Below are 25,349 nucleotides of genomic sequence, written 5' to 3' on the forward strand. Positions count from 1 at the left end.
AGGTGTGTGAAACTGCTGGAGCTGCCATTAGGTGAAGCGGGGCGGGGGGGGGGGGGGGGGGGGGGGGGGGGGTATGAGTTCCGAGTGACAAAGCAATCTTGTAGAAATCCCATTCCACACAGGGCACGCGCCAACCGGTGAGGTTGAAGAAAGTCCCACCTCGCTTTCTACAAGGTGCTTCTTCAGTGAGATGGTCCAGGTGACGGAAGAATGTGGTAAGATGGTGACCCCGCCTGACTGCACTTGGCCTGTGAAAACAGTGTTTCCAGGAGCCAAGTTCTTGCTCGCTGCTGCTAACAGCCAGGGACAGCAACACAGACTCAGTGCCTTAAAGCCCTACCATTTCATTAAAGTGCTCAAAGTAGATGTCGGTCTCAAATCGATCATTTGGGACGCTGCTCTTGGTGTTTTGTTTTCTATGAGTCTTTGTTCAAACTGCTGTTAGAAAGAATGCTGAGTGCCCGGGTGGGATTTTCTATTTCCTGTGCAAATGAAATCACGATCTAACTCACTGGACACTGCTCAGGGAAGCAGTAGGATTTGGCTTAAATGCTGCCAAAAGGAAAAAAAAAAAAAAAAAAAAAAAAGCAGGAATTCACTGGAATTGTGAAACAATCCTGTTAATGCTGCAACCAGGCTCGTGCAACATGGGGAGGCGGGCCCCCCATTGTTTTTGCTGAGGAATCCCTGACCTCTCCCAGTTCAGGCTCGCTTTCACTAGAGGTAGAGCCATTGGCGATGGAATAGACGCTCTCTGCAACTCCCTGAGCTGATGCACAGCCATTGGGCTCACTCTTCTCCCTGGGGCTGGACAGTCCTGGGAGGATGGCCATCTTCCCAGTCTGCCTGTTCGGCAGCAAGGACATGGCATAGTCTGCAATGATTGCTCCTACGTCTAGGCTGCACGCCTGGTCGAAGGCCAGGAAGCCGACATTGGCATTTGCCTCACACACCGTGAAGGAGCCGTCATCCATAATGAGAAGGTCAATGCCACAGAAATCCATGCCCAGGATGTTGGACACCTGGATAGCCAGCTGCTTGCCTTGTTCTGTCAACGGGCACTTGACGCCCACACCACCTGGGAAGAAAACGCAGTGATTCGGGGGTGATGGGTGCCACTCACTGAGGAGGCTAGTGGTCTTCAGGAGAGAGGGGACAGGTGACAAAGGGAGAGCGAGACACGCACTATCATTTACAGCATTGCTTGGCATTTTACAAAGTTGGGGCTAGAGAGATGGTTCTGTAGTTAAGAGCGCTGACTGAGCTCCCAGGGGACCCTACTTTAGCTCCCAGCACAGATTTCATAAAACTCACAACTGCCTGTAACTCCAAGGGATCCAATGTTCTTTTTTGGTTCCCATGGGGACCTACGGACCTATGGCATACAGACATACATACGTATAAAACTGAAAAATAAAAATGACTATTGGAAAAAAATCACATTGCCTGATGCCCAGTATATATTCAATAAATGGTTGTTAGGGAAATAAATGAAAAATTACAATCTACTTATCATATAGTAGGTGGGGGCAACATATATTATAATCAATAATAACGCTGGGCTGAGCATCAGGGTCAGGACACCTTTCCAGCATGTGTAAGGCTCTGGGTTCAGTCCCCAGTCCCAGAAGATGAAGGATGACGATGACGATGATGCTGATGATGTACTGTCAACTTCAGGCCTCCATGCACCATGCATACCCCCAAATACAAGGTCCCACACTGTGGCTCTGCCCATGGTTGTTGTGCAAAGAAAGATAATCGCTAAAGTGCTCAGCACACCGTCAGACTTAACCCGGAATTGGCCTAGGTAGCCAGAGTATTTGACAACTGTCTGCCTGCACAACTTCTGGACCATGTGCCAGCCCAGGGCAAGAACTGCCTCACAAATCAGCAGTTCTCAACCTGTGGGGCGCAACCTCTTTGGGGGTCCAATGACACCTTTCACAGGGATCACACATCAGATATCCTCCTGCATGTCATATATTTATATTACGATTGATAGCAGCAGCAAAATTACAGTTATGAAGCAGTAGCAACGAAAGTAAAATTATGGCTGGGGCTCGCCACAACATGAGGAACTGGGTTAAAGGGCATCGTCAGTGTTTGGACGTCTGAGGACCACTGATCTAATTTTTGTCCTAAGCAAATGAGCTTCTTTATGGTCAATGAACTTAGAGCATGCGTCTGCTGAGTCAGGAAACAACTGGAGGGCTTTTCCAACCCAAATTCATTCGCCAAAGTTGACCATAGTTTTATGTTACGGAGACAAGGGTCTGTTTCTCCTACAACGACTCAGTTCCCCATGACAGAAACAGGCTTTCTGAGTGGACTAAAGGAATGGGCTTCTGCAGTCAGCCGAAATATAAACTGCAAATCTCTCCAGTTTCACCCATAAAAGGAAAAGGAAATCTTCAATTAAAATGTGAGAGCAGCTGGGCGTGGTGGCGTACGCCTTTAATCCCAGTACTCACGAGGGAGAGGCAGGCAGTCGATGTGAGTTTGAGGCCAGCATGATCTACAAAGTGAGTTCAGGACAGTCAAGGCTACACAGAGAAACCCTGTCTTGGAAAAGAAACCGCCCCCCCCAAAAAAAAACCAGAGAGAGGGGGGTGGGGGTGGGGGCGAATAGCCTAGTGAGGTCTTCTGGCGCCTCCACACCCTCCTTCCCGTCCCCTCCCTGCCCCCGCACACCCCCTTGCGCAAAGCTTTCCACAGCTTACCTAGAAAACAGTTGCTCTGCATGCGGCCATCTGTGGAGCAGCGCAGCATGGAGCCGATCACCTGGCCACCCACCACCACCACCCGGATGTCCTTCCCGTGGGACTCCTTCACATATTTCTGGAACAGGTAGGGCACGTCATGGCGGACCAGGTGGCAGACGTCAGAGAGGTGATGCTTGTCTCTAGCCAGAAAAACAGCTTTTCCTTCAAGAAGAAAGATGAGAGGAGACCAAAGGTGAAGGCTGGAGAGGCTATGCGCCTGTCTTTACCACGTCCACAGTCTGCCGCCCTGCCCCAACAGGCGCCAGCTTTCCAGAACTTTCCATGTATTGGCTCCTCCCATTTCTTTGATGAGACCAAATCTTATTTTCTCCAGATTTTAATCCCACTATCTCTTTCCCTGCACCCAATTTTTTTGTTTGTTTGTTTTTGTTTTTTTCTAGACAAGTTTTCTCTGGGTAGCCTTGACTGTCCTGGAACTCACTCTGTAGACCAGGCTGGCCTCAACTCACAGAGCTCTGCTTGCCTCTGCCTCCCAAGTGCTGGGATTAAAGGCGTGGGCCACTATGCACGGCCCAGCACCCAATTTTTGTTTTGCTTCCTGCACCCAATTTTTGTTTGTATGCTTGTTTTTTGAGATAAGAGTCTCACTCTGTATGTAACCCACACTGCCCTAAAATTAATCTCCCAATCCTAGCTTCCCATAGAATACAGGGTATGTCCCATGCCTGCTCTTTTTTCCAAAACGAAATGGTAACGTGTTCTAGAAACTCAGATAAGGGGCCAAAACAAGATCCCCAGCAGTCAGTCAGTGCTTCCCACCACCTCGAGGTGCTGCAGGGCTCAGTCTGCCTGCCTGTCTGTCTGTCTGCCTGCCTGTCTGTCTGTCTGTGTCTCCAAGTGCTCTAAACAACACACTCGTCTTAGAATACAAAGCAGACAACTCATTTTTGTTTACAGAATAATTGAACATGGTGTAGAGGGGTCTCAAGTATGGATGGAGAGAGAGTTGCAGAGGACAAGCACAGCACAGTAAGAGGCCCAGGAAGCCCACACTACTACCACAAGATAGGTCTGTGGGCTCACAGGGGGAGCCTCTGACAGACACCCTTCTTTTGCTTTTGTGTGTAGTGTGTGCATGCATTCCCATATATGTGTATGTGGGGGACATGGAAGCCAAAGATTAGCGTTAGGTGCCTTGTCCTATTACTTCCCACCTTCCTGCGTGTGTGCGAGAGCATGTGCTTGTGTGTAGGGGGGCATGTGTATGCATAGTGCAGACATGTGAGCACGATGGTGCGTGCACCCATGCCCACACGTGTGGAGGCCAGAAGAAGTGGGCTGTCTTCCCCTGTCAGTCTCTACCTCACTGCCCTAAGACAGGGTCTTTAACTGAACCAGAAGCTGTTTTGGATGGATGGCCAATTTAGCCAGCTCCCAGGACCCACCTGTCTCTACCCACTCCACGCCCAATGCCAGGGTTAGGTGCACGTAAGCTGCGCCCAGCTCTTGACATGGGTGCTGAGGGCTGGAACTCAGGTCCTCCTGTTTGTACAGGAAATGCTGAATCCACTGAGCCTGTCTCCACCATCTCCTCAGCTCCTCCACATTATTTTCTGACACAAGGTCTCTCACTGGGACCTGGAGCCCACCAATTAGGCGGGATTAATGACCCTCCTATCCCCGCCCCTCCAGAGCAAGCATTCAGGGCACAGCACTCCACCACACTTAGCGTTTTCCGTGGGTGGTGGGGTGGGGGTGGGGGTGAGGGAGCCAAGCGAACATCCACAGGCTTATTCAGCAGGCACTTTACCAACAAAGCCATCTTCCCAGTTCCCTGCTGCTTCCTTTTAAGTGGATGAAATTTATTACTTGGCCATCCTCACTTGCTTCTGTAGAGAATGGCTCTCACTCTGTGGTCCCCTGGGAGAGTATTCCTCTGTGGGTCTGAAGCTCCCCCTTGCTACCAAAATCTCCCTTTCTCCTGCAACACCCCAGCACCTGCTGTCTCTCTGCATCTCAGTGAACAGGTCTGAGCAGCATTCCCCACAGGTTTGTCCTGAAAATCTGGCATGAGCATGCATGACTGGGCACTCTCTTAGGCAAAAATGGAAAAGAAATGTTTTCCCCAGGTTTCCTGTCACCACCACAAGGGAAGTGGAACCGCTTTGGAATCTTTGGAGGAAAAAAAAAAAAAAAAGAAAGAAAGAAAGAGAGGGGGGAGGGTAGAAGATGACAGCCTGGTGAGTACAGAGCGCTTGCTGTAGACGCTCGAGACCCTGAGTCTGAATCCCAGCACCCACATAACAAGCAGGCATCGTGCGCACACCTATAACTCAGCTCTGGAGCAGTGGAGACAGGGGGATCCCTGGGTTTGCTGGCTGCCAGGCAAATGGAAAACCTGAGCTCTCTGCTTAGGGAGAGACCTAGCTTCAAAGAGTAAGGTGGAGCGTGATAGGGGAGAATACGGGCACCTTCCCATAGGCTCTGTGCATGCCACGTGAACACACGCATACCACGTATATATACAAATATGCACACCACCCATACAAACACACACACACACAAACACACCACATATACAAACACACTACACATACACATACATACACACACAAACATATACAAATACACCACACATACACGCACACATGCACACAAAAACACACACACACATACATATACACATACCATATATACATATAACCATATATACCCACAAACATACACAACACACACACACACACACACACACACACACACACACACACACACACACACACGGCATATAAAACTGAAAAGCAGCTCCAAAACTATGGGTAACATTCAGGACTGGGAATGTAACATAGAGGTAGAGAGCTTACCAAGAACACTTCTGTCTTCAGTACCACCAAAATAAAACAAACCATAATATTCAACCATTTCTGAGACGATGGAACCCCAGACACCCAGTGAGATTTGAGAAGAGGAAGCAAGTTATTTGAAGATGTCCAAGTGGCAGGTGACAGGAGATTGTGCGGTTAATGTCCGCTAGAGAGTGACGAAATGTGCACGTGGGCACGTGTGAATGGAATAGAATAACTCAGATTTAAGAACAGAAATGAAGGACGGAGAGATGGTTCAGTGGCCATAGCACTAGATGCTCTTTCAGAGGACACAGGTTCGATTCCCAGCAGCCACATGGTGGCTCAGAATTTCTGTAACTCTAGTTCTGAGGGGTACAATGTCCTCTTTGGCCTCTACAGGTACTGTGCAATGTGGTACAGTGTGTATAAAGCAGGCAAAACACCCACACACATATAAATCAACTACCTAACTTCTTTAAAAGTTCAAAACCAGAAATGAAACAGGTTGAAGGAGCGTCCCACTTTCTAGGCTCAAAGACGCCTGTGGACATGCCGGTTTACAAACCCCGCACTATAATGACAGTCCGCACTGTCTAATCTGTGAGCTTGAAAGCAGAACCGGACTGTCCCCTGGGTGTCTACATCAGTCCCTACTCCACAGCAAGGGGCATCTCGTTTCAGTTCATGCTCCTGCGTCTCACTGCAGAAGCCCCATCCCAAGGGTACTATGCCATCTGAGTTACATACGACTGGCGCAGGGCGACTGCTCTCTCCTGCCGAGATCTCCGCCACACCCCTGCTCTGCATTGAGTATTCTAGCAGGCCTTAGAGCAGCGCTTCTCAACCTGTGGGCTGAATGACCCTTTTACAGGGGTTGCCTAAGACCACCGGAAAACACAGATACCTACATTACAATTCATAACAGTAGCAAAAGTACAGTTATAGATCAGAGAGTTAATCATTTTTATGGTTGAGGTCCACCACAACATGAGGAACTATATTAAAGGGTCACAGCATTAGCAAGGTTGAGAACCACTGCCTTACACAGACAGGTCTCAGGACCCCCAACCCGAGCAGCATTTAAAGCTAGAACAGTCAAGCAGTGCAGCACTGTACTAGAAGTAAGAGAAAATACTACAGAAACAAAAGGGAAAGATGACTGATTTTGTCTGAAAAGGGGCGTGTGTTGATAGAAGAGATGACAAGATGACAAGATGGTACTCTAGTGAGGTCAAGAGAGTAGGTGGTTATGGGGCAGTCTGGAATGGAGGAGCTGTCTGCACAGGCCTTGGCACCATGAGGAAGAAGACGGATTCCATCTAACAGGTAACATGGGGACTTGGGAGGAGTTCAGCAAGGGGGAAACGGATCTGTTTCTGAGAATCTGTTTTGCCTGGGGACTTGAGAATCTAAATCTGCCCAGGGGAGCCTCTGTTGCAATAGGTCAAGGCAAGATGGGGGGCAGGGGTGCGTCTGACAAAAGGACAGAGGAGACTGAGCAGAGTGGACAGGACACATTGTGAATGGGCACAGTGCTCCCGTGCCGCAGAGCTGCGGGTACACCAACTGGCCACCCAGTGAGCCACCCAGTGAGCCCAGCAGTACCACTGACCCCGGTGTCCCCGTGTGCTCTTCACCACCACTGGGTAGCCCAGGGGCTCTGCTTCATCAATCATTTTAGAAAAGTCTTCATGCCCACCTGCCAAGAAAAAGCAAGAATCAATCAAGTGTTGGTGATGAGGCAGAGGCTGGACCAGCACTTGCCCCTTTAGAATGCTCTGAGGAAGTCAGTCCAAATCCACCCAAACCTGGCACACGGGAACCACACACACATGTAATGTGCAAGGCAGGCACAGAGGAAGGTGATTACCAGCATCATGCCCCTGTCTACACGGAAACCTTACACCAGCTATTGTAATCCTCACCGCATTCTTATGGTTGGATCTCTCCCAATGGCTGTGGGAGCAGAATTCCAGCATGGCCTGCCGGACACTTACCCCTCTAGGTGAACAGTCCCTTTCTCAAGTGGGCAAGATGCCAGTGAATATGGGAGCACAGACTGTCACTCCTAGGATTATGTTAATTTTCTGTTAACCTTGAGTCCATCAAAGGCGGGGAGGAAAGTGGTTCTTGGTGGACTTGCTCTATTCAGGTGAACCCTTTAAAAGGAAGTAAGACTTCAGAGCATTTTCTGTTGGCCGTGAAGGAGCAAAGTGCCATGCTGTGGAGAGGGCCATGTAACAGGGAACAGCAGACAGCATCTGGGACCTGTTATTGGTCCCCTGTTGATGGACAACCAGAAAGCAGGGAGGGACCTGCTTGTTACCTCCTCACAGGCCTTACGCCATCAAAGCATTCCTTTTCTGGTCTACTTTGCAATTTTCCTGTCCTAGCTTCCTCAGGTGCTCGGTTCTCTCCCATCCTAAACAAACGGAGTTCCTGGTGCTGGTCCCACACCATCCCTTAACTCCAACTCTGTAACCCACTGGCGAGCTGTGTGGAAGTTCCAGGTTTCAGTCACTTCACTTGTCCCTCAGTCCTGCACACTTCCCACGATGGCTCCTCTCTCTACCACGGAGTGGAAGCAGTCTTCTTGTCCTCAGGAGCCACGTGGGCCTTTGACGACCCCATCCTTCCCACTGGCCTCTGTGACCTTGTACCTTCTCCTTTTGCTTCTCCAATGGCATCTTATTCAATAGGGCCTTACTCATCTGTTCCCTAACAGATTCCCTCTTCGCCTCCCAATTTTATCTTACGCTTTAGTCTTTTGTTTTCTCTCTCTGTCTTTTTTTTTTTTTTTATATTTATTTATTTATTATGTATACAATGTTCTGCCTGCATGTACACCCGTAGGCCAGAAGAGGGCACCAGATCTCATCACAGATGGTTGTGAGGCACCATGTAGGGGCTGGGAATTGAACTCAGGACCTTTGGAAGAGCAGGCAGGGCTCTTAACCTCTGAGCCATCTCTCCAGCCCCATAGTCTTTTGTTTTCTTTGGGACGATCTTGCTTTGTAGCCCAGAATGACCTCAAACCTAGGATCCTCCTGCCTCAGCCTCCAAAGTGTCAAGATCATTGGCATGCTTCACCAACACAGCCCAATTTGATCCTTTCACTGTAGTAAACATAAGCATTCCATGTCAAACCCTTTAAGCGGACCCTTTAGCCCTCTGTTCTTTCATCCTTTGTGTTCACACTGCTCAACCTCCTGTGCCTCAGCGTAACAGAGGCCTCTGAATCCTCGTCCCCAGCCTTTCAGAAGCCTCGGGTTCACTGCTCACTGCCTCCCAAACATCTCCCCCTTGCAGACTGCAAACGATGAAAACATGCCAAGTCTCCACTGAAATTATGTCCCTGCTGCCAGCCACTCACCCTGACAACCAGTGTACTTCTTCCTCCTGTGCTTCCAGTTCAGTCCATGATCGTATCGACACCGGGTGACCCAAGCCAGAGCCTAGTCACCTTGATTCCTCCCCACACACTCTCTACACGATCAGCCATTCTGCTCTATGACTGTCCGTTGCCCTCACAATTCCTGAATCTGTTAATGTGTCTACTAGCGTGTGCACCATTCCTTCCTCACTGAAGAAGACTACCGCTACCTCCCCTGTCTCCATGCAGTGGCCAATGGGATCTGCATTAGGGCCGCTTCCTGGTCAGAGCCTTCCTGTTGGCGGCACGCCACACACAGCATTCTCTCATCTTTCCGATCTTATGCCCCGGCTCTCTTGTGCATCCTTAACCACCTGCTAATTATGCCCTCTTTACCCCTGGCTCTTTTTCTGCTACTTCTGACCCTTCTGTTCGTGGGCTATCTTTAGCTTTGATAATGCTGCCTCTTTAAGAAAGTGGTCCTCGGGCTGGAGAGACGGCTCAGAGGTTAAGAGCACTGGCTTCTCTTCCAGAGGTCCTGAGTTCAATTCCCAGCAATCACATGGTGGCTTATGACCATCTATAACGCAACCTGATGCCCTCTGCTGGCCTGAAGATGTACATGTAGACCAGTGTATAAATAATAAATAAATAATCTGAAAGAAAGAAAGAAAGAAAGCAAGAAAGAAAGAAGAAAGAAAGTGGTCCTCGATGCCTGATCTCTGTGGTAGGAGCTCTCCGATGAACTCTCCTACCACCCAATGGCAGCGACTCTCTCACCTGAGCACATGGAAATTGCCTGTATATTTGCAGCCTTTTGTTTCTGACGTCATGGGAATGCCTTGCCATGGGGAATGTTGTGGGGGCGGGACCTTTCTAGCTCAGAGCTTCTGCAGTGGCTTGAATAAGAATGTCCCCCATAGGTTCATATATCTGAATGCTTAGTCATCGGAGTGGGAGAAACTCTTTGATAACATTGGAAGGAGTAAGAGGTATGGACTTGTTGGAGGAAGTGTGTCGCTGGGGGTGGGCTTGAAGGTTTCGAAGACACATGCCAGGCCCGGTCTCTTTCCTTGCCTGTGGGTCAGGATGTAGCTGTCATCCACTTCTCCGGCACCATGTCTGCCTGCCTGTTGCCATGGCCTTTACCATGAGGATAACGGACTGAACCTCTGACAGTGTAAGCAAGCCAATTACATGCTTTCCTTTGTAAGAGTAGCCTTGGTCATGGTGTCTCTTCACAGCAACAGAACACTGGCTAAGACGTCCTCTTATGGTGGCTGGTCCATGTTTATCGAATGACTATAAACAGAAAGTGGCCAAGGCAGTTCATACAGAAGAACCGGACAGCATTCGATATGTTAATTCCTCAAAGGGAAACAGACTCAGAGGGAACAGCAGCCAGAGACACGGGAGGTTTCCGGGGGAAGAGAAGAGAGACACCAGTATTTTGGGAAGGAGTTACAAATATATTTTTGGAACACTCACCATAGGAGAAGGTGTCTGGCATGGGGACCCCGTGTCCAGCCAGCTCCTGGAATGTCCAAAACTTGTTGATGCAGTTTAAGATGCTTTGAGGACGGTTGACCAAGCGGCAGCCCAGCTTCTCCAGGTGCCTCAGGATGGTGATTTCACTGTCGGACTGGACAGAGGGCGTGGATAATCGTACAACCACCACGTCGGGGAAGGTGGTCAGGGGTTTCTGGCTCAGCTGCAGGCCTGCAAGCAAGGGCTAGAGTGAGCTCAGCGATTGCCAGTGCTTTGTCACCTGGGAGAAATGCTTCTAGAGTTCACCTGGCCGAAAGAGAGCCTCAGAACCACCGCATGGGCGTCGCTGGTGTACGCCACAAGAGGGCTGTAGACAGCGCCCTCCTCCAGCAAGTGGGCAGAAGGGGATTATGAGACAAGGAATGGGCAGAGAGAAAGAGTGACATAAGTTAGAAGAGTCCAAGCACTGCCGTAGACAGGCCCAGCTTGCAGTGGGGCTAGGACTGCTCTGGGGCCAGAGCTCAGAGGCTGCTGGCTTCAAGCCCGTCAGTCCTCCATTCTTCAGTGACGGAACCACGGGAAGCCCTTCTGGCTGCAACATTATGCAATCACTTTCATATTATTGGTTCATTTTGCTTTGTTTGATCTTATGATCTTATGATGTAGCCCAGACTAGCTCAAACTCAAGATCCTTCTGCCTCAGGGGTTGAGCCTCTTAGACTCATGCTATGCCACGCCCAGCTAAATAATCTTTATGAACATAGTTGTTTTTTCGTATATGCAAACGTCAACGTTAGATGAAGAAACAGGACTCTAGAAACGTTATGTAAAGTATGCAAGTATGTGCAAGGCCTGGCTTCAACTCCCAGCTCAGTGTGAAATAATTGACAGGGGTGGGGGTGGGGGGAGAAGGAACTCCCAACACTGCCCATCACATCCCCCCGCTAATAAACCCACTTCAGGATTCAAAATAACTAATTCATTGTGGTCTCAACTATGTAAATACATGCTGGCTTAAAAGAGAGAGAGAGAAAGAGGGAAAGAGGGAGAGAGAAAAGAAATATACATTTTAACAGTGAGAATGAATAGGGTTAAATAGGGTTAAAAAGAAACCTCTCTCTCTCCCTCCCTCCCTCTCTCTGTCCCTCCCACTCTCTATGTAGCGCATGTGGCTTTGCCTCATAGCAATACTCCTGCCTCAGCACCCCAAGTGACAGGACACAAGCTCCTATGACTATCCTTTTTCCCCCCTCTTTATCTTGATTTTCCAGAATGTTTTTTTTCCAGGTGTATACTAGCTTCATAACAAAACCAAAGTTAAAAATAACTCTGAAAAAAAATCAATTTAATTCTTGACAAATATTGAACTCAACGTTCACTAAATGGTACTTACTGAAAGCTACTGTAGCATACAGAGGTGACAGGATCTGAGGCTGGCTGTCTGACTGTGGGCTAACCAGGGGCTCGGCTTCACATAAAGACCCATGAGGGCCCTGAGCAGCCTACAAGTTACTGAAGGACGTCTGTGCGGAAGAACTCTGAGGCTGGCTTGCCTTGCATGACACCAAGAGCTAGAGCTGGCCATGAAACCAGTTTCATCCGCGTGTTTTGTGCTGACTCCAGTGCCTGGCACACTGCCTGGTGCTTGGTAGGCACTTGGAATTTGTTGAGTTGAATAGATGTGGCAGGAAGACGGATTTGGGCTTCACCAAGTTTGGTGTCTCTTCCACTCCTTTAGAATGGAGCAGGCACTCAAAGATGGCACGGAGGGAACGCAAGGGGTAGAGGTGCCCATATAAACTGCTTGGTGTCTCTCCGCCCTGACACCCTAGGGTTTGTCTACTCCAGGTGCCAACCATCTACAGGGCACCCAGCACCTGGGATGGAGAGAGGGATGTGGGGGCACAGAATGTGTGAGGCAATGAGAATTGAGTTCCAGAACTTCCTGGACCGGTCTCCATTCTAACCAATCTGAAAGAATTTCCCAATCCTCTAAAAACAAAAACAAACAAACAAACAAACCTTTAAAGTACAGTCTACAGACCCACCTTACAAGCTTTCATTTCTAGCACCTTTACTATGTAATGCACCAAAAAAAAACCAAAAAATAAAGTGCAAAAGAAGTAACAATTTCTCCCTCAGTGATAGCCCTTGTATGAGGGTTATCCTAATCCCATGCAATGCCACATGAGGGGTGGTACTGTCTCCTAAGCTAGGTATGGTGGCAATACCTGCGATCTCAGCCTTCAGGATACTGAGGCAGGAGGACAGAGTTCAAGGACTGCTTGGGTTACATGGCAATGGCATAGTGACTATATCAACATCGAAGTTCTAAGCTGAGAAAGAAGAAGAAAAAAAAAAAATCTCTAAAATAAAAATCAACCAAACAGAAAGCAAGCCATCCACAAAAAGGACTGTGTGGCTTTAACTTACAAGTCAGCTATCAATTTTATTTATTTATTTGGGTTTTTGTTGTTGTTGTTTTTGTTTTAAGACAGGGTTTCTCTGTGTAGCTTTGGCTATCCTAGACTTGCTTTGTAAACTAGGCTGGCCTTGAACAGCGATCTGCCTGTCTCTGCTTCCTGAATGCTGGGATTAAAGGCATGTGTCACTACATCCGGTATTTATTTGGTTTTTTGAGATAGGGTTCCTCTGTGTAACAAGAGCCCTGGCTGCCCTGGACTCACTTTGTAGACCAGGCTGGCCTTGAACTCACAGAGATCTGCCTGCTTCTGCCTCTCCACTTCTGGGATTATTTTTAAAGGTGGATATAGAGAGACAGTTATTAAGTCACATTTTTTTCTTGGCAGTCCTGTGATGCCGTGAGCCCAGCAGGTACAACTGTGTCAGAGCTAGTCTCTAAGAAGCGGCCAGGTTAGCTTCATTGGGCCACCAGAAACAAGAGTGAAGCTGCTTTTCCTGTACTTAAAAAAAACGCCCTCTCCCTTTAGCCCTTGGGATAAGTAGTGGGAAAGTGGGGGAAAGGCAAAATTGAAAGAAACAGAAAGGTAATCACATTGATCAAAATGGTGAGTAAATACGGGATGCCCAGCACACCTTACACACTGAGATAGAGAGGCCAAAGATGCTTTGAGATCCAACAAAATACTGCACACATAAGGCGCCGACACCGTCATGGCACAGACAGTCCAAAAGCATGGAAGGACAATTGCTTTTAAACTACTCGATGAGAACACAGCTTAGCAACAGAAACGCAACTTAGAGAAGCAAGAAGCAAGAGCAGCACCCAGCCTTCAAGTTCCAGCACAAGCCCACGGACAGACAGACTTCCACACAGGAAGAAAAGAACTCAGTCCATATTTGGAAATACCGACCACAGGGCACAGAGGGAACTCAGCCTCCACAAGCAGCGGGACAGACACCTGGGAAGAAGTCTTACCAGAGCGTTCTCTCTCTCCTCCAACTGTAAATCTTTGGGCCTGGCTCATTCCCACTGAAGCCTTTAATAGATGAAGAATGCAATGGGTTAAAGTGGAACCCCAAAAGCTCTGCCAGGCACAAGGACAGGCGGGGTGCCTGCCTCTGCTGCCCTCTGGCCCTGTGCAAGAGGGACATGTTGGGTTTGGGGTTGCACCAGCTCCGGGTATCCGCAGGTTTCATATCAATGGATCCAGCCAACTGCAAATAGAAAGTACTGGAAAAACTTAATTTATGTCCATATTGAAAATGTTCAGACTTTTTTTCCCCCTCGACATTATTCCTTAAGCAATACAAATACAGTACAACAAGTATTTCCAGGAATGAAGGTACAATTCCGTGGTAGAGCACTCACCAAGTACACAAAGGGCCCTGGGTTTAAATCCCACCCACCTTAAACGAAAAAAACCTACAAAGACTCCACAACTATTTACATAATATATATACTTCATTGAGTATTCTAATTGACCTGGAAGTGTGCTGAAGCACAGAAGAACATGTGTAGGTGACATGTTAGGGCCTGGAAGAGCCACAGATTTTGAAATGGGAAGGAAGGGTCTAGAACAATCACTGGCAAACACTAAGAGATAAGCGCACAGCTTTGTGAGGACGAAGCTTCCACACTTCCGACACTCCTGCTCTGGGCCATCCCACCAGCCCTTGCTTAGCCTCTTCACGTTGGCCATTATCACATCGCTGCAATGTGACCTCAGGCAGAGAAATTTGCATTTAGGCTTGGCTCCTTGGCAACCCTGCTGGCCGTGGGGGAGTAAGTCTGAGACCTTTAACCACATAGGAATTCCCACCACTAGCACTGACAGCTTCCTGAACATATCACCTTTCCCATGATCCTTAATATTCTCACTGTGATCCACTGGCCTCAAGCCAAGGGGATGGAGGATGGGGCTCCGTTTGGCTGTGGTGAATGGAAGGAAAGCTACCCTCACTCTCAGATAACCAGGGACCCAGTATCACCTTCAAAGGGAGGTAGGAAGGACAAGAGCAATGTCCGGGGCCCCTCCATCCCTCAGACACCCAGCTGGGCTGAGGTTTAGCCTCAAACCATTTTTAAAAAATAAACCGGGAAATGATCATTCTGTCCTCAAAGAAAAAGTCTATCATAGGGCAAAAAGATTAGGTGTCAAACTGGTTTGTGCAATGACCCAGGTAGGATAAATCAACTTTGTGGAACGGAAACACTATTTTCTCCATCTTCTACTTTCATGGGTCACTATATCACAACTTCCTCTTGAATTCTGTTTCATTTGGAACTATTTTAATGCATTAAAATAAGACAGAGAGCCGGGCGTGGTGGCGCACGCCTTTAATCCCAGCACTTGGGAGGCAGAGGCAGGCGGATCACTGTGAGTTCGAGGCCAGCCTGGTCTACAAAGTGAGTCCAGGATGGCCAAGGCTACACAGAGAAACCCTGTCTCGAAAAACCAAAAAAAAAAAAAAAAAAAAAAAAAAAAAAAGACAGAGACGCTGCATACCTGGTGTATTAGCTTGCGGTTTTGTTGCTGTGATAAACATCATGGCCAAAAGCAACTTGGAGAGGAAAGGGTTTATTTCATCTTGCCCTTCCAGGTCACAGTCCATCACTGAAGGAAGTCAGGACAAGAATTCAAGGCAGGGACCTAGGGGCAGGAACTGGTGCAGAGGCCATGGAGGGGTGCTGCTTACTGGCTTGCTCAGCCTGCTTTCTTTTAGAACTCAGGACCACCAGGACCACCTGCTCGGGGGTGGCACCACCCACAGTAGGCTAGGTGCCTCCATGCCAATCATTGGTCAAGACAATATCCCACACACTTGCCTACAGACAATATGATAGAGGCCTTTACTCAACTGAAGTCTCCTCTTCCCTAACTCTATCTTGTTATAACTGATAAGAAAGAAAGAAGTCTAACTAGCATATTTGTAATCCCAGCATTGCAGAGGCTAAAGAGGAGGACCATAGCTTTGGGGCCAGCCTGGGCTACATGGTGAGCCCGTGTCATAAAACAAAAACAACAACAAAAAACCCAAACTAACAAGACCCAATAAAATTAACCCAGGACAGAAGAGTAGAAGAACTTCTTCAAAGACTCAAATCTAGCACGCCTTTAATCCCAGCACTCGGGAGGCAGAGGCAGGGGGATCGCTATGAGTTTGAGGTCAGCCTGGTCTACAAAGTGAGCCCAGGACAGCCAAGGCTACACAGAGAAACCCTGACTTGTAGGGGGGGGGGGTGGGGGAGGGGGAGGAAGCTACAAAGAATCAAATCTGGTCATATAACTTGTATCAGGATGAATTACATTCAACAAAAGTAAACTTTTGCATTTGTGTGTTCAGAAGCAGATAAATGTATGGCACAATGGAGATACGGTGTTACTGAGCAATAAACAAATCATGATTCAAAGGTAGAGCTTTAAAACTTAAAAAACAAACAAACAAACAAAAAACAAAAAACCGAAACCATTCTCTGGCCCACACAGAGGAAAGCAAGCACACTGTCCATCAGATCTGACTCCAGCTGCTGTTTTAACTGAGCATGTATCTGCTCTGTGCTGGGTATTCTCCTAAGAGCGTTCATATTTATTATCTCATTTAGAGGCATCCTATAATACAGACCCTGGAAAGAGATTTGACTGGAAAGGCCTGGCATTTACACAAGAGGACGCACCGGGGGTTACAGCTCTCCCAGCCTCCTGTGCATGCAAGTCATTCACTGTGTACTCGAGAAGACACACACACACACACACACACACACACACACACACACACACACACACACACACACCACAACCTTCAACACTAACCTGGCTCTCAGTACACTGGGAAACAAAAGTACAAAGCAAGCAGCAGCAGAAACAGCAGACACTGAGGTGAAAGAAAGGGAGGCCCTCACTTGGGGCACCTTTTAAGACTATGGTATCTTAGCAGGACTCAGAGACTGTGGCCTGCGTTGAAACTCTGAAAGGTGCCAGTGAAGAATCAATATCTCCGTGGTCATTCCTGTCACCCTCTGGATGTTTGCTGTGTTAGGAGGAAGCCGTGTCATCGGAAACACAACAGGCTCTGTCACTGCAGCTTTTCTCCCTTTTTCTCTGCTTGACCCCCACGCCCTCTCATGAGGGAGCCATCTGGATGCTGGGGTGGATCCTGTCAGCACCATGCTTATCCTTTTGAGGTTCTGTCGGGGAAGATGCCCACAGAAATCAAGGCACCACCTCGCTGAAACCCACAGTGGCCTCTTTTCCTTTCCCACTCCCTGCCTTTCTGAGGTCACTTAATTCAGTGCAGCCTGTATAGAACTGTTGGCTTGAGGCAGATGCACCTTCTAAGCAGGACGCAAAGGCAAGCCAGGCAGCTGCTGCCCTCCGGAAGCTCGCAGCCCCCTCGTGGAGGAAGCTGAAGGCTGACTCAGTGCACAGACTAGTTTGCATTTATTCAGCAGATGGTTATTTGGCAGCTATTTTGAGCCAATCTCAATTTCGGTTCACCCAGGACACCCTGAGACCACAATTTAGGCTCTTGTAGCCAAAAAGGCCTTGATTTCAAGAAATGCTGAGAGAGGAGCCTGGGAAGGGAGTGTGGTCAGTGAGTTGGCACCCTCTGGAGGGGAGTCCCCCAGCACTGCGTACAAATACACCCACCTGAGGTACTGTGCCAGCGAATATTTTATCAACTAGAGTCATCTGGGAAAGAGAGAACCTCAGCTGAAAAAATGCCTCCATCCGACTGGCCTGTAGGCAAGTCTGTGAGGCATTTTCTTAATTGATGATTGATGTGGGAGATCCCAGTCCATTGGGGCCAGTGCTAGCCCAGGCAAGTACTCCTCAGCTGATGGAGCTGGAGAGATGACTCAGCGGTTAAAAAACAAATACTGCTCTTCCAGAAGACCTGACATTCATCTCCAGCAACCGCTCTCCCTCCCGAGAGATTGTCTGGCCTCTGCGGGCACACACTTTACACGTATACATCGATGTGCATGTGCGTGCTCACAAAAACACAGCTGAAAACAAATCTTTAAAAGATATTAAAACAGCAACAACAAAGCACTAAGTTGAATAAGCCACAGAGCGCAACTCAAAGAGTAGCTCTCTTCTGCTGGCTCCTGTCCTGTGGTTCTCATCCTGGCTTCCAGCCCCCCTCAACCTCCATCCCCATCCCCCGCACCCCCATTCTCCCCCCACTGCCACCCCCATGGCCTGGGAAGCCAAATAAACCCTTTCCTTCCCAAGTTGCTTTGGTTGTGGTCTTCATCACAATAAAAGAAAGCAAAGCAAGCTATTGCCTTTCTGATTCCCATTCTCTTCCCAGTGACTCTGTTTCCCCATTTGCCCTCCCATGTCAGACTGTCTTCTCACCCTCTTCCCTCAGATCAGCTGGCCTGGGTTGAGGTGTTCTCTGCCTCTTTTTCCCCCTGGTGGATGTAGGGAAACCGTTCTCCCTCTCCACTGGACCATGGGCACTAGCGTATGAAGGAGCCAGTTTCCTCCTGTATAGGACCTTAGCTTCCCCCTTGACTTAGTCCTAATTTTCACCTTCCCTTTACAAAAGAGTCTTCCAGACTGCAGATCCTCAGTATGCTCCCTGCTCTGCTCAAAACTTTACAGTGGATTTCCCTAGGAACTGCCATGCGTTGCTCCCCGTCCTTTGTCTGTCACCCCCTCCAGATGGAAACCAATGTCCAGAGCGAAACCAATATCCGTCCCTGGCCCACAAGGCCCTGTGTAGCTGCTCATCCCCACCCCTACCCCACCTCTCCGCCTGTTTTCCTCAAGTCTGCCCCTCACTCCCTCTGTTCTTTCACATGGGCCTTGGGCGGGCCTCGGTGCTTCTTCTACCCAGGACAACTCTCTTCTCTACAGCTAAACAGTGCACGTCCTGGGGTGTGAGGAAGCGGGGAGGAAAAGAGAGAGGAAGAAGGAAAGCAGAAAGCTAATGTTTAGAAAAGCCATAGGGAAACACTGTTTTATAAGCTTAGGTTAAAAATGCATATATAATAGACTCAGTTCAATGGAGTTATGCCACATGGGGTGATAATGCCCCTCCCCCAAGAGCCATAGCCTATTTAGCAAAAACGCCAATGCCAGACAGGGGAAACCTCCCTTCAAACTGTTGGCCAGGGGACTGAAACAATATTAGTTGCCTTCCATCCCATGGACTTCAGACAGGTTTCGGAAGAATCAAGCTGGAACTGGCTGCGTTGCAAGCATCCTCCCTCAGGACTGGCTCTCATATTATCAGAAGACGCTTCCCCGTGGGAGCTGCCAAGGGAGAGAAGCAGCCAATGGCCCTACCCAGCTACAAAGCCTACAGCCCACAACAATGGCCAACCCAGCAAGATAGCCAGCCTCCAGGGTGCAACCACGCCACTTTCATCTTGGAGGTAAGCAATAGGCATCTAATTAGGCTTCAGGCCTGCTCAAAAGGAGGAAATTTATGGCTGGTTAGAGAGGTCACAGATCCTTGACAGAGAACCTATACTGCCATTTTCCTAAACAAACGTCAATGCCCAACTGCGTTCTAAATACTTATCCGTACACTCACAGACACGTGCAGCTCTCACCCCACCATCAAAGAAGCGCCTTTAAACAAACTGTGTACTTCCTGAACCTCCTTCAGCTCTTGACTAGAACACACCTGTGGACCACTCCAGTCACCCTCACACTGAGGCCACTCCCTACCTCCTGCTCTCTTCCCGTCTTAAGAGTTTCTATTGCCGTGAAGAGACACCATGACCATGTCAATGCCTGTAAAGGAAAACATTTCACTAGGGTTGCCTTGCAGTTTGGAATAGGTCCACTGTTGTCATGGTGGAGGGCATGGCACGAGGCAGACGTGGTGCCGGCAAAGGAGCTGAGAGGTCTTTATCTAGATCTGCTGGCAGCAGGGAGAGGACTGTGAGCCACTGGGCCTGGTTCTGACCTCAAAGCTCACCCTGCCCTCCCAGTGACACACCCACTCCAGCAAGGCCACACACCCTAATAGTGCCTACGGGCCAAGCGTTCAAATGCTTTAGTCTATGGGGGCTGGTCCTATTCAAACCAGCAGACTGGCGCTTTTTTTTTTTTTTTTTTTTTGGTTTTTCAAGACAGGGTTTCTCTGTGTAGCCTTGGCTGTCCTGGACCCACTTTGTAGACCAGGCTGGCCTCGAACTCACAGCGATCCACCTGCCTCTGCCTCCCGAGTGCTGGGATTAAAGGTGTGCGCCACCACACCCGGCTCTCAGACTGGCGCTTTTTTGGCTCCTTCAGAATTACTCTGTATAGTTTACTTACCTTGTTATATTCTACCTCAGTACAGAATGCATAGGCAGTAACTTCCAGCACTTTTATTCAGGTACCTAGAACAATACCTTACACACAGTCGTCAAGATACTTAGTGACAGAGTAAACAAACATATGAATTAGTTGGGAGGAACATGTCTGTTCCTATGTGCCCTTCTGTATCTCCAGCACACTGCCTGGCACACTGCTCAGTGAATACCTGCTGAATGAAATGGGTAGGATGGAGAAATCGGATTGTTGTGAAGAATAAAGCATGTACTAAAATTTAATAATAGAGGTGCAAGAATAAAGACTTGTCATTCCTATTCAATTGTCAGTACAGAGTAATTGAATTATCAAGAGTAATTGAATTATCACTTGGTGGTGGTGAAGTCTTGAGTTACTTTTTTTTTTTTTTTTGAAAGGGATCTCAGTTTGTAGCCCTGGCTGGTCTGAGACTATTTTGGAGACCAGCCTGGCCTCAAACTTACATTGACCCATCTGCCTCTGCCTCCCAAGCACTGGGATTAAAGGCGTGGGTCACCATGACAGCTCCACCCTGACCCATGCACTTTCTTTTTGAGACAGGGTCTCATCTAGTCCACATTAGAAAGAGCTTGAATTCAAGGCCAGCCTCCATCGGAAACAAAGCAAGACTCTGTCTGAAAATAAAAAATAAAAAAAATAAAAGACTAGGCATTGTAGCTCAGTGGCCTGACATATGAACAAAGCCTTGAGTTCAATTTTTAGTACCACAGACAAAAGAGAGCCTGACCTAGAAAGTACTTCAAGCACTGAAGATGTCCAGTGGGAGATCACTTGCCTGGCGTGTACAAGACCCTAGCTCCAGTCCCCAGGGCTGTGTAAACATAAATAAATAAGTAGCTATGGCCACCAAAGCTTGAGCTCGGAAAGCAGCAGGAACGCTGAATCATCCTGCTCCTAAGAGACAAATGCTAACACGGCCCTTTCTGGGTCAAACTCACTTTCTCTGTCTTGGATTATGAGTTTATAACTATCCTTGTTTTCCTGAGTCGGTTAATGATTCTGACCTGAGGGTGGTCAGGGAAAGTGACTGTCATTAGTAAGCCTGGCTTCACCTAACAGCACAGCACAGAACCCTGCACATCTAATCACCGTCTCCTATACCAGGCACTAGCTGCATAGAAGCCTTGCACACTTTCCAGTACAAGCCCCATACTTCGAAACAACCAACAGACGTTACCTGAAGGCCTACCATGTCCTGGTTATGGAACAAATAGAATCCTAGATTCGAGGTGATACAAGCCTTGTACACAGGTAGATAGCAGTAAAGTAAAATCCAGAGGGTGCTACTCTGGTGCTGTTTGGTAGCAGGTGGGAGATATCGCCATGGGCAAGGAGCTCGGGAGAGACTCCCAGGAGATACAAGTGGCTTGAGCCAGAGTTGAGGGGTGGATGGAATTCTACCATCTGGGAGGAACCAGATGGGACCTCAGACTGACATTTTAGCAGAAGCCCAGAGTCACAGACGACAGTGAAGCCAGCGTCGACTAAGGCATGAGAAGACAGAAGGAGCCACTGAGTACAGCTGTGATTCCCAGCTGCCGCTGTGTGCTTAATGACCTCACCGATGCTTATGAGAACTCATTAGGAAAAAGAACCCAGTGCAACCCACGTGCACACGTAAGTCCCTACTACTGTGGCTGTGTTTTTACTGTTGTTGTTGTTAGTTATATGCATTTGGGTCTTGTTCACCATTTGTGTTTAGGAAAATACACACTTATTTGAATGATTAAAGAACCGGCAGATTCTCAAAGGAGGGAAAACCCAACAAGGCATTTATGGTGTTCATGTTAAGCAAGCAGAGGGCAAAGGGCGGGGTGCTTTCCACAGGACTGCTTCAGGCACCTAAAGAGCATCGCTTTTTCCTTAAGAGCCCCCACCCCATCCAAATCTTGGTAGATCATTGAAGTAAAAATAACCATCACATAGCCAAGTGTGGTGGCACATGACTTTAATCCCAGCACTTGGCAGGCAGAGACAAAGTAGATCTCTGGGAGTTGAGGTCAGCCTGGGTCTACATAGCAAGTTCCAGGCCAGCCAAGGCTACCTAGTGAGACACTGTCTCAAAATAAACAAACAAGCAAGCAAATAACCAACAAAAACCTATCTTCAAAATTTCCAGCCAGCCAGCAAGCATCTCTATAGATTTTCTTGTAGCTAAAAGGAAATAACTAGTTTGTGAATACAAATACTTTCAGACATGAATTCCACTTAATTGTGTAAGTGCTTTCTGAATCACTATGATTTAACTTTCACTTTTCTTACAATTGACTCTTTATTTTTTTTAAGATTTATTTATTATTTATACAATATTCTGTCCGCATGTGCACCTTCCTGCCACAAGAAGGCACTAGATCTCATTACAGATGGTTGTGAGCCACGATGTGGTTGCTGGGAATTGAACTCTATACCTCTGGAAGAGCAGATGGTGCTCTTAACCTCTGAGCCATCTCTCCAGCCCACAGTTGACTCTTTAAAATGGAGTTTTAGATACAGAATCAGAGAGAGCATTTTCAGAATTGCCGATGCACATGTAAAAGGCTGAGAATGACAGGAAAATCTGACGACCACATTACAAAAACGACATCTTCACACGCTGTAAAATAAACAAGCAAACTCATTTTGGGACTGTAAAGATGTATAAACCAATGACTTAATTCAGATCACCAAAATACAACTGATCATTGCACTTATATATGGAACCGAAAGCACGGACTTTCCAAGCCTGGAGAACCTCAACTCTCTAAGGCACACAATTCAGAGATGGGGGCTAGAGAGATAGCCCAGTGACCGAGAGCCTTGGGTGCTGCTGTAGAGGGCTCAGGTTGGATTTCCAGAACCCACACAGTGGCTCACAACGGTTGTAGCTTCAGTTCCCAGATGATATGACGCCCTCTTCTGGCCTCTGTGGGCACTGCATGTACATAGACATATGGAGACAAAAGACCCAAACACATAACATTAAACGTGAAAAGCAAAACCTAAAATTAAAATCAAAGTGATCTGCACAAAGCGAAGCCAAGACGCTTGGGAACAGGAAAGCTGGAAGAAGAATCCAGTTCTTCAGAGTCTCTATTCAGGAACGTAGTTCACTATTAACCCATCGAGAGGGTTTTAGCACTCGCGACTTGAGAAATGGCGCTCTTCACACTTAACCACACCGCTTTGAAATGTGAGGTGTCTAATGCTTGTGTACACCTCACCAAAAGTATATGTAATCTGATCCTACATATGGAAGGTTTAAATACACTTTATGGATGAACAGTGCATAACTAGGCCATTTCACTTAGAGACACGTACTCAAAACCTCACTTGTAAGGGATCTGTCTGTTCAGAATCTGGAATCCCTTCCTTTGCTAAAGGGTCTCCTACTCATTCAGATAAAGATGACACATGAATAGCATTCTAAGAAGCATCCATGAGGACCAAACCCTCTTCCGCCTTGGATGCCCCCTAAAATAGCTGGATACCTCCAAGGGCTTGCTGAGAACACAGACTGTAAGCCAGTGAATGTGAGTTTGAAAAGTCATGGATAAGCCTACACAAAGCGGGCGTGGATGAGGATGATAAAAAAAAAAAAAAATATATATATATATATATATATATATATATATATATATATTATATATATATATCGGAAAACAGAACGCTTTGAGATAGGAGTCGGGGATGATAACCATTTATCACCCAAAATTCCCCTGGACCCGGCACTGGAGGGAGATGAGTAAGGTTTGAAGGGTGTGTACTTGATTATTTGGGAATCAGAATTTAACATGCTTTGGAATGAATGAATGAGCACCGTCAATTGTCTCCTCTCGCCCCTTAAACTCCAGAGACAACCCCAATCTTTCTCAGCTGTCTTCCATAATTAGGTGCCCAGTTTGAGAACAGTGTTCTGCCTGGGGCGTTCATCGGTGGTGCATATATATCTCTGGAAAAGTTTCCCAAACATCTGCCCTAAGAGCTATTTTGTGAATTCTGGGTTGGTTCAGAGTCCTGTCTAGCAGGGCACCTATGCACAGGGTATGTACAATTTGCCTTTGGCTTCAGGTGAGTGTGAATGCCCCGCTAGCCGGTCTCCTAAGTGAATTAAACACCATCTCTACTCTTGGCCTCAAAGAGGTAGGGCTCAATGCAGAGAGCCGCTGGCTCACGGGACCCCGGCGCCCCTCCCGCCCTACTGAGACTGAGCTCACCTAGGTGGCCGCCGACGACGGTGACGGCGATCTGGTCCAGGAACACCGCCCGGAAGCGCACGTCCTGCTCGGAGCAGCGCTGGCGGAGCGCGCGCAGGATCTGCACCTGCGGGTAGTCCTCGCGGATGAGCCGGTCGGTCAGCAGCCAGACCTGCGCGCACATGGCGACCAAAGCGGCGGCCGCCCGCCGGCGCGACCCCCTGGCGCGTCCCAGGCGAGCACCCCGGCTCCACTCGCGCCGTGAGGCAGCGCCTCTGCAGCCCCCGCCGGCGAATGCGCCGGATCTCCCCGCGCCACCGCCGCCGCCACCACTACCGCCGCCCAGCCAATCAGCACGTCGCGCCGCCCGGGAAGGACGCGGCCTGGAGCTTGCGGAGATGCGCAGCCTGCGGCGGCCGGGCGGGATGGAGCGCCCCCCGGAGCCTGTGGGTCCACAGGCCGGGTGGGCGCGGCGCTGCTCCCCTAGAGAGGCGCGAGTCTGAGATGTTCCGTTAGCCTCTTCTAAAGAGGACTCTCAGCTTGGCAAGGTCACGGGGCGGTCCTCCGCAGCTAGACTTGACCCTTAGAAGAGCGATCCTGACTGCCCCAATCCTGGCCTGCAGCCTGGGCTGAGAAGTGGAGGCAGTTGGGTCTTGGCAGTCTCTTGTTCAGATAATTAGAAAATGCTTCTGCTTTTTTTCTCAGCGTCTCGTTTTCTTACACTAGGCATCGTCTCCCGGTTTGCGCCAGCTTTTGGCCATCATAGCCTCAGTGTCATAAAAACAGGTTTAAGATCCTATGGAGTTCCCTCTCAGTCCACATCTCGCTTCCCCTCCTCCCTACAACTCAGTCTTTTGTACGTTTCGTCCTTGGTTCTAGCCGTTTGCAAATTCGGCCTGCAAACAATAGCGTGAAACCTGGTATTCAATTCTTGGAAATAAATAATGTTTTTATTTATTTATTGTGCACAAGGCGAGCCGGTGGTGAACTACCACGGCTTGCACACG

At 48.4% G+C, this 25,349-nt stretch overlaps 1 protein-coding gene across 2 annotated transcripts; it reads right to left on the minus strand.

The window, feature by feature from the left end:
* Positions 1-591: 591 nt before the first annotated feature.
* On the minus strand, positions 592-24,578 carry Rimkla (ribosomal modification protein rimK like family member A). 2 transcript variants are annotated; one of them, XM_051171850.1, is made up of 6 exons: positions 24,364-24,503; positions 13,831-13,891; positions 10,431-10,661; positions 7,182-7,268; positions 2,724-2,927; positions 592-1,078 (listed from the first exon to the last, which is right to left on the minus strand). In XM_051171850.1, exons 2-6 carry the CDS (start codon positions 13,877-13,879, stop codon positions 621-623), a joined length of 1,029 nt encoding a protein of 342 aa, XP_051027807.1. In that variant the 5' UTR covers positions 13,880-13,891; positions 24,364-24,503; the 3' UTR covers positions 592-620. The 2 variants fall into 2 exon arrangements, with proteins under 2 accessions (XP_051027807.1, XP_051027806.1); XM_051171849.1 differs by lacking the exon at positions 13,831-13,891 and having other exon boundaries at positions 24,364-24,578.
* Between the last annotated feature and the right edge of the window lie 771 nt (positions 24,579-25,349).

The sequence above is a fragment of the Acomys russatus genome, chromosome 29 (genome assembly GCF_903995435.1).
Source record: "Acomys russatus chromosome 29, mAcoRus1.1, whole genome shotgun sequence".
Classification (NCBI taxonomy): Eukaryota; Metazoa; Chordata; class Mammalia; order Rodentia; family Muridae; genus Acomys; species Acomys russatus.

Bases quoted from the DNA above. Each gene is read 5' to 3' on its own strand.
- Rimkla (XM_051171849.1), bottom strand. From the start codon at position 24,526: ATGTGCGCGCAGGTCTGGCTGCTGACCGACCGGCTCATCCGCGAGGAC. The intron at 7,269-10,430 runs GTGAGTGTTCCA...TTTTCTTGGCAG, and splicing joins GCCAGACACCTTCTCCTATG to GTGGGCATGAAGACTTTTCT. The intron at 2,928-7,181 runs GTCAGTGGTACT...TTCTTCTTGAAG, and splicing joins GAGCACACGGGGACACCGGG to GAAAAGCTGTTTTTCTGGCT.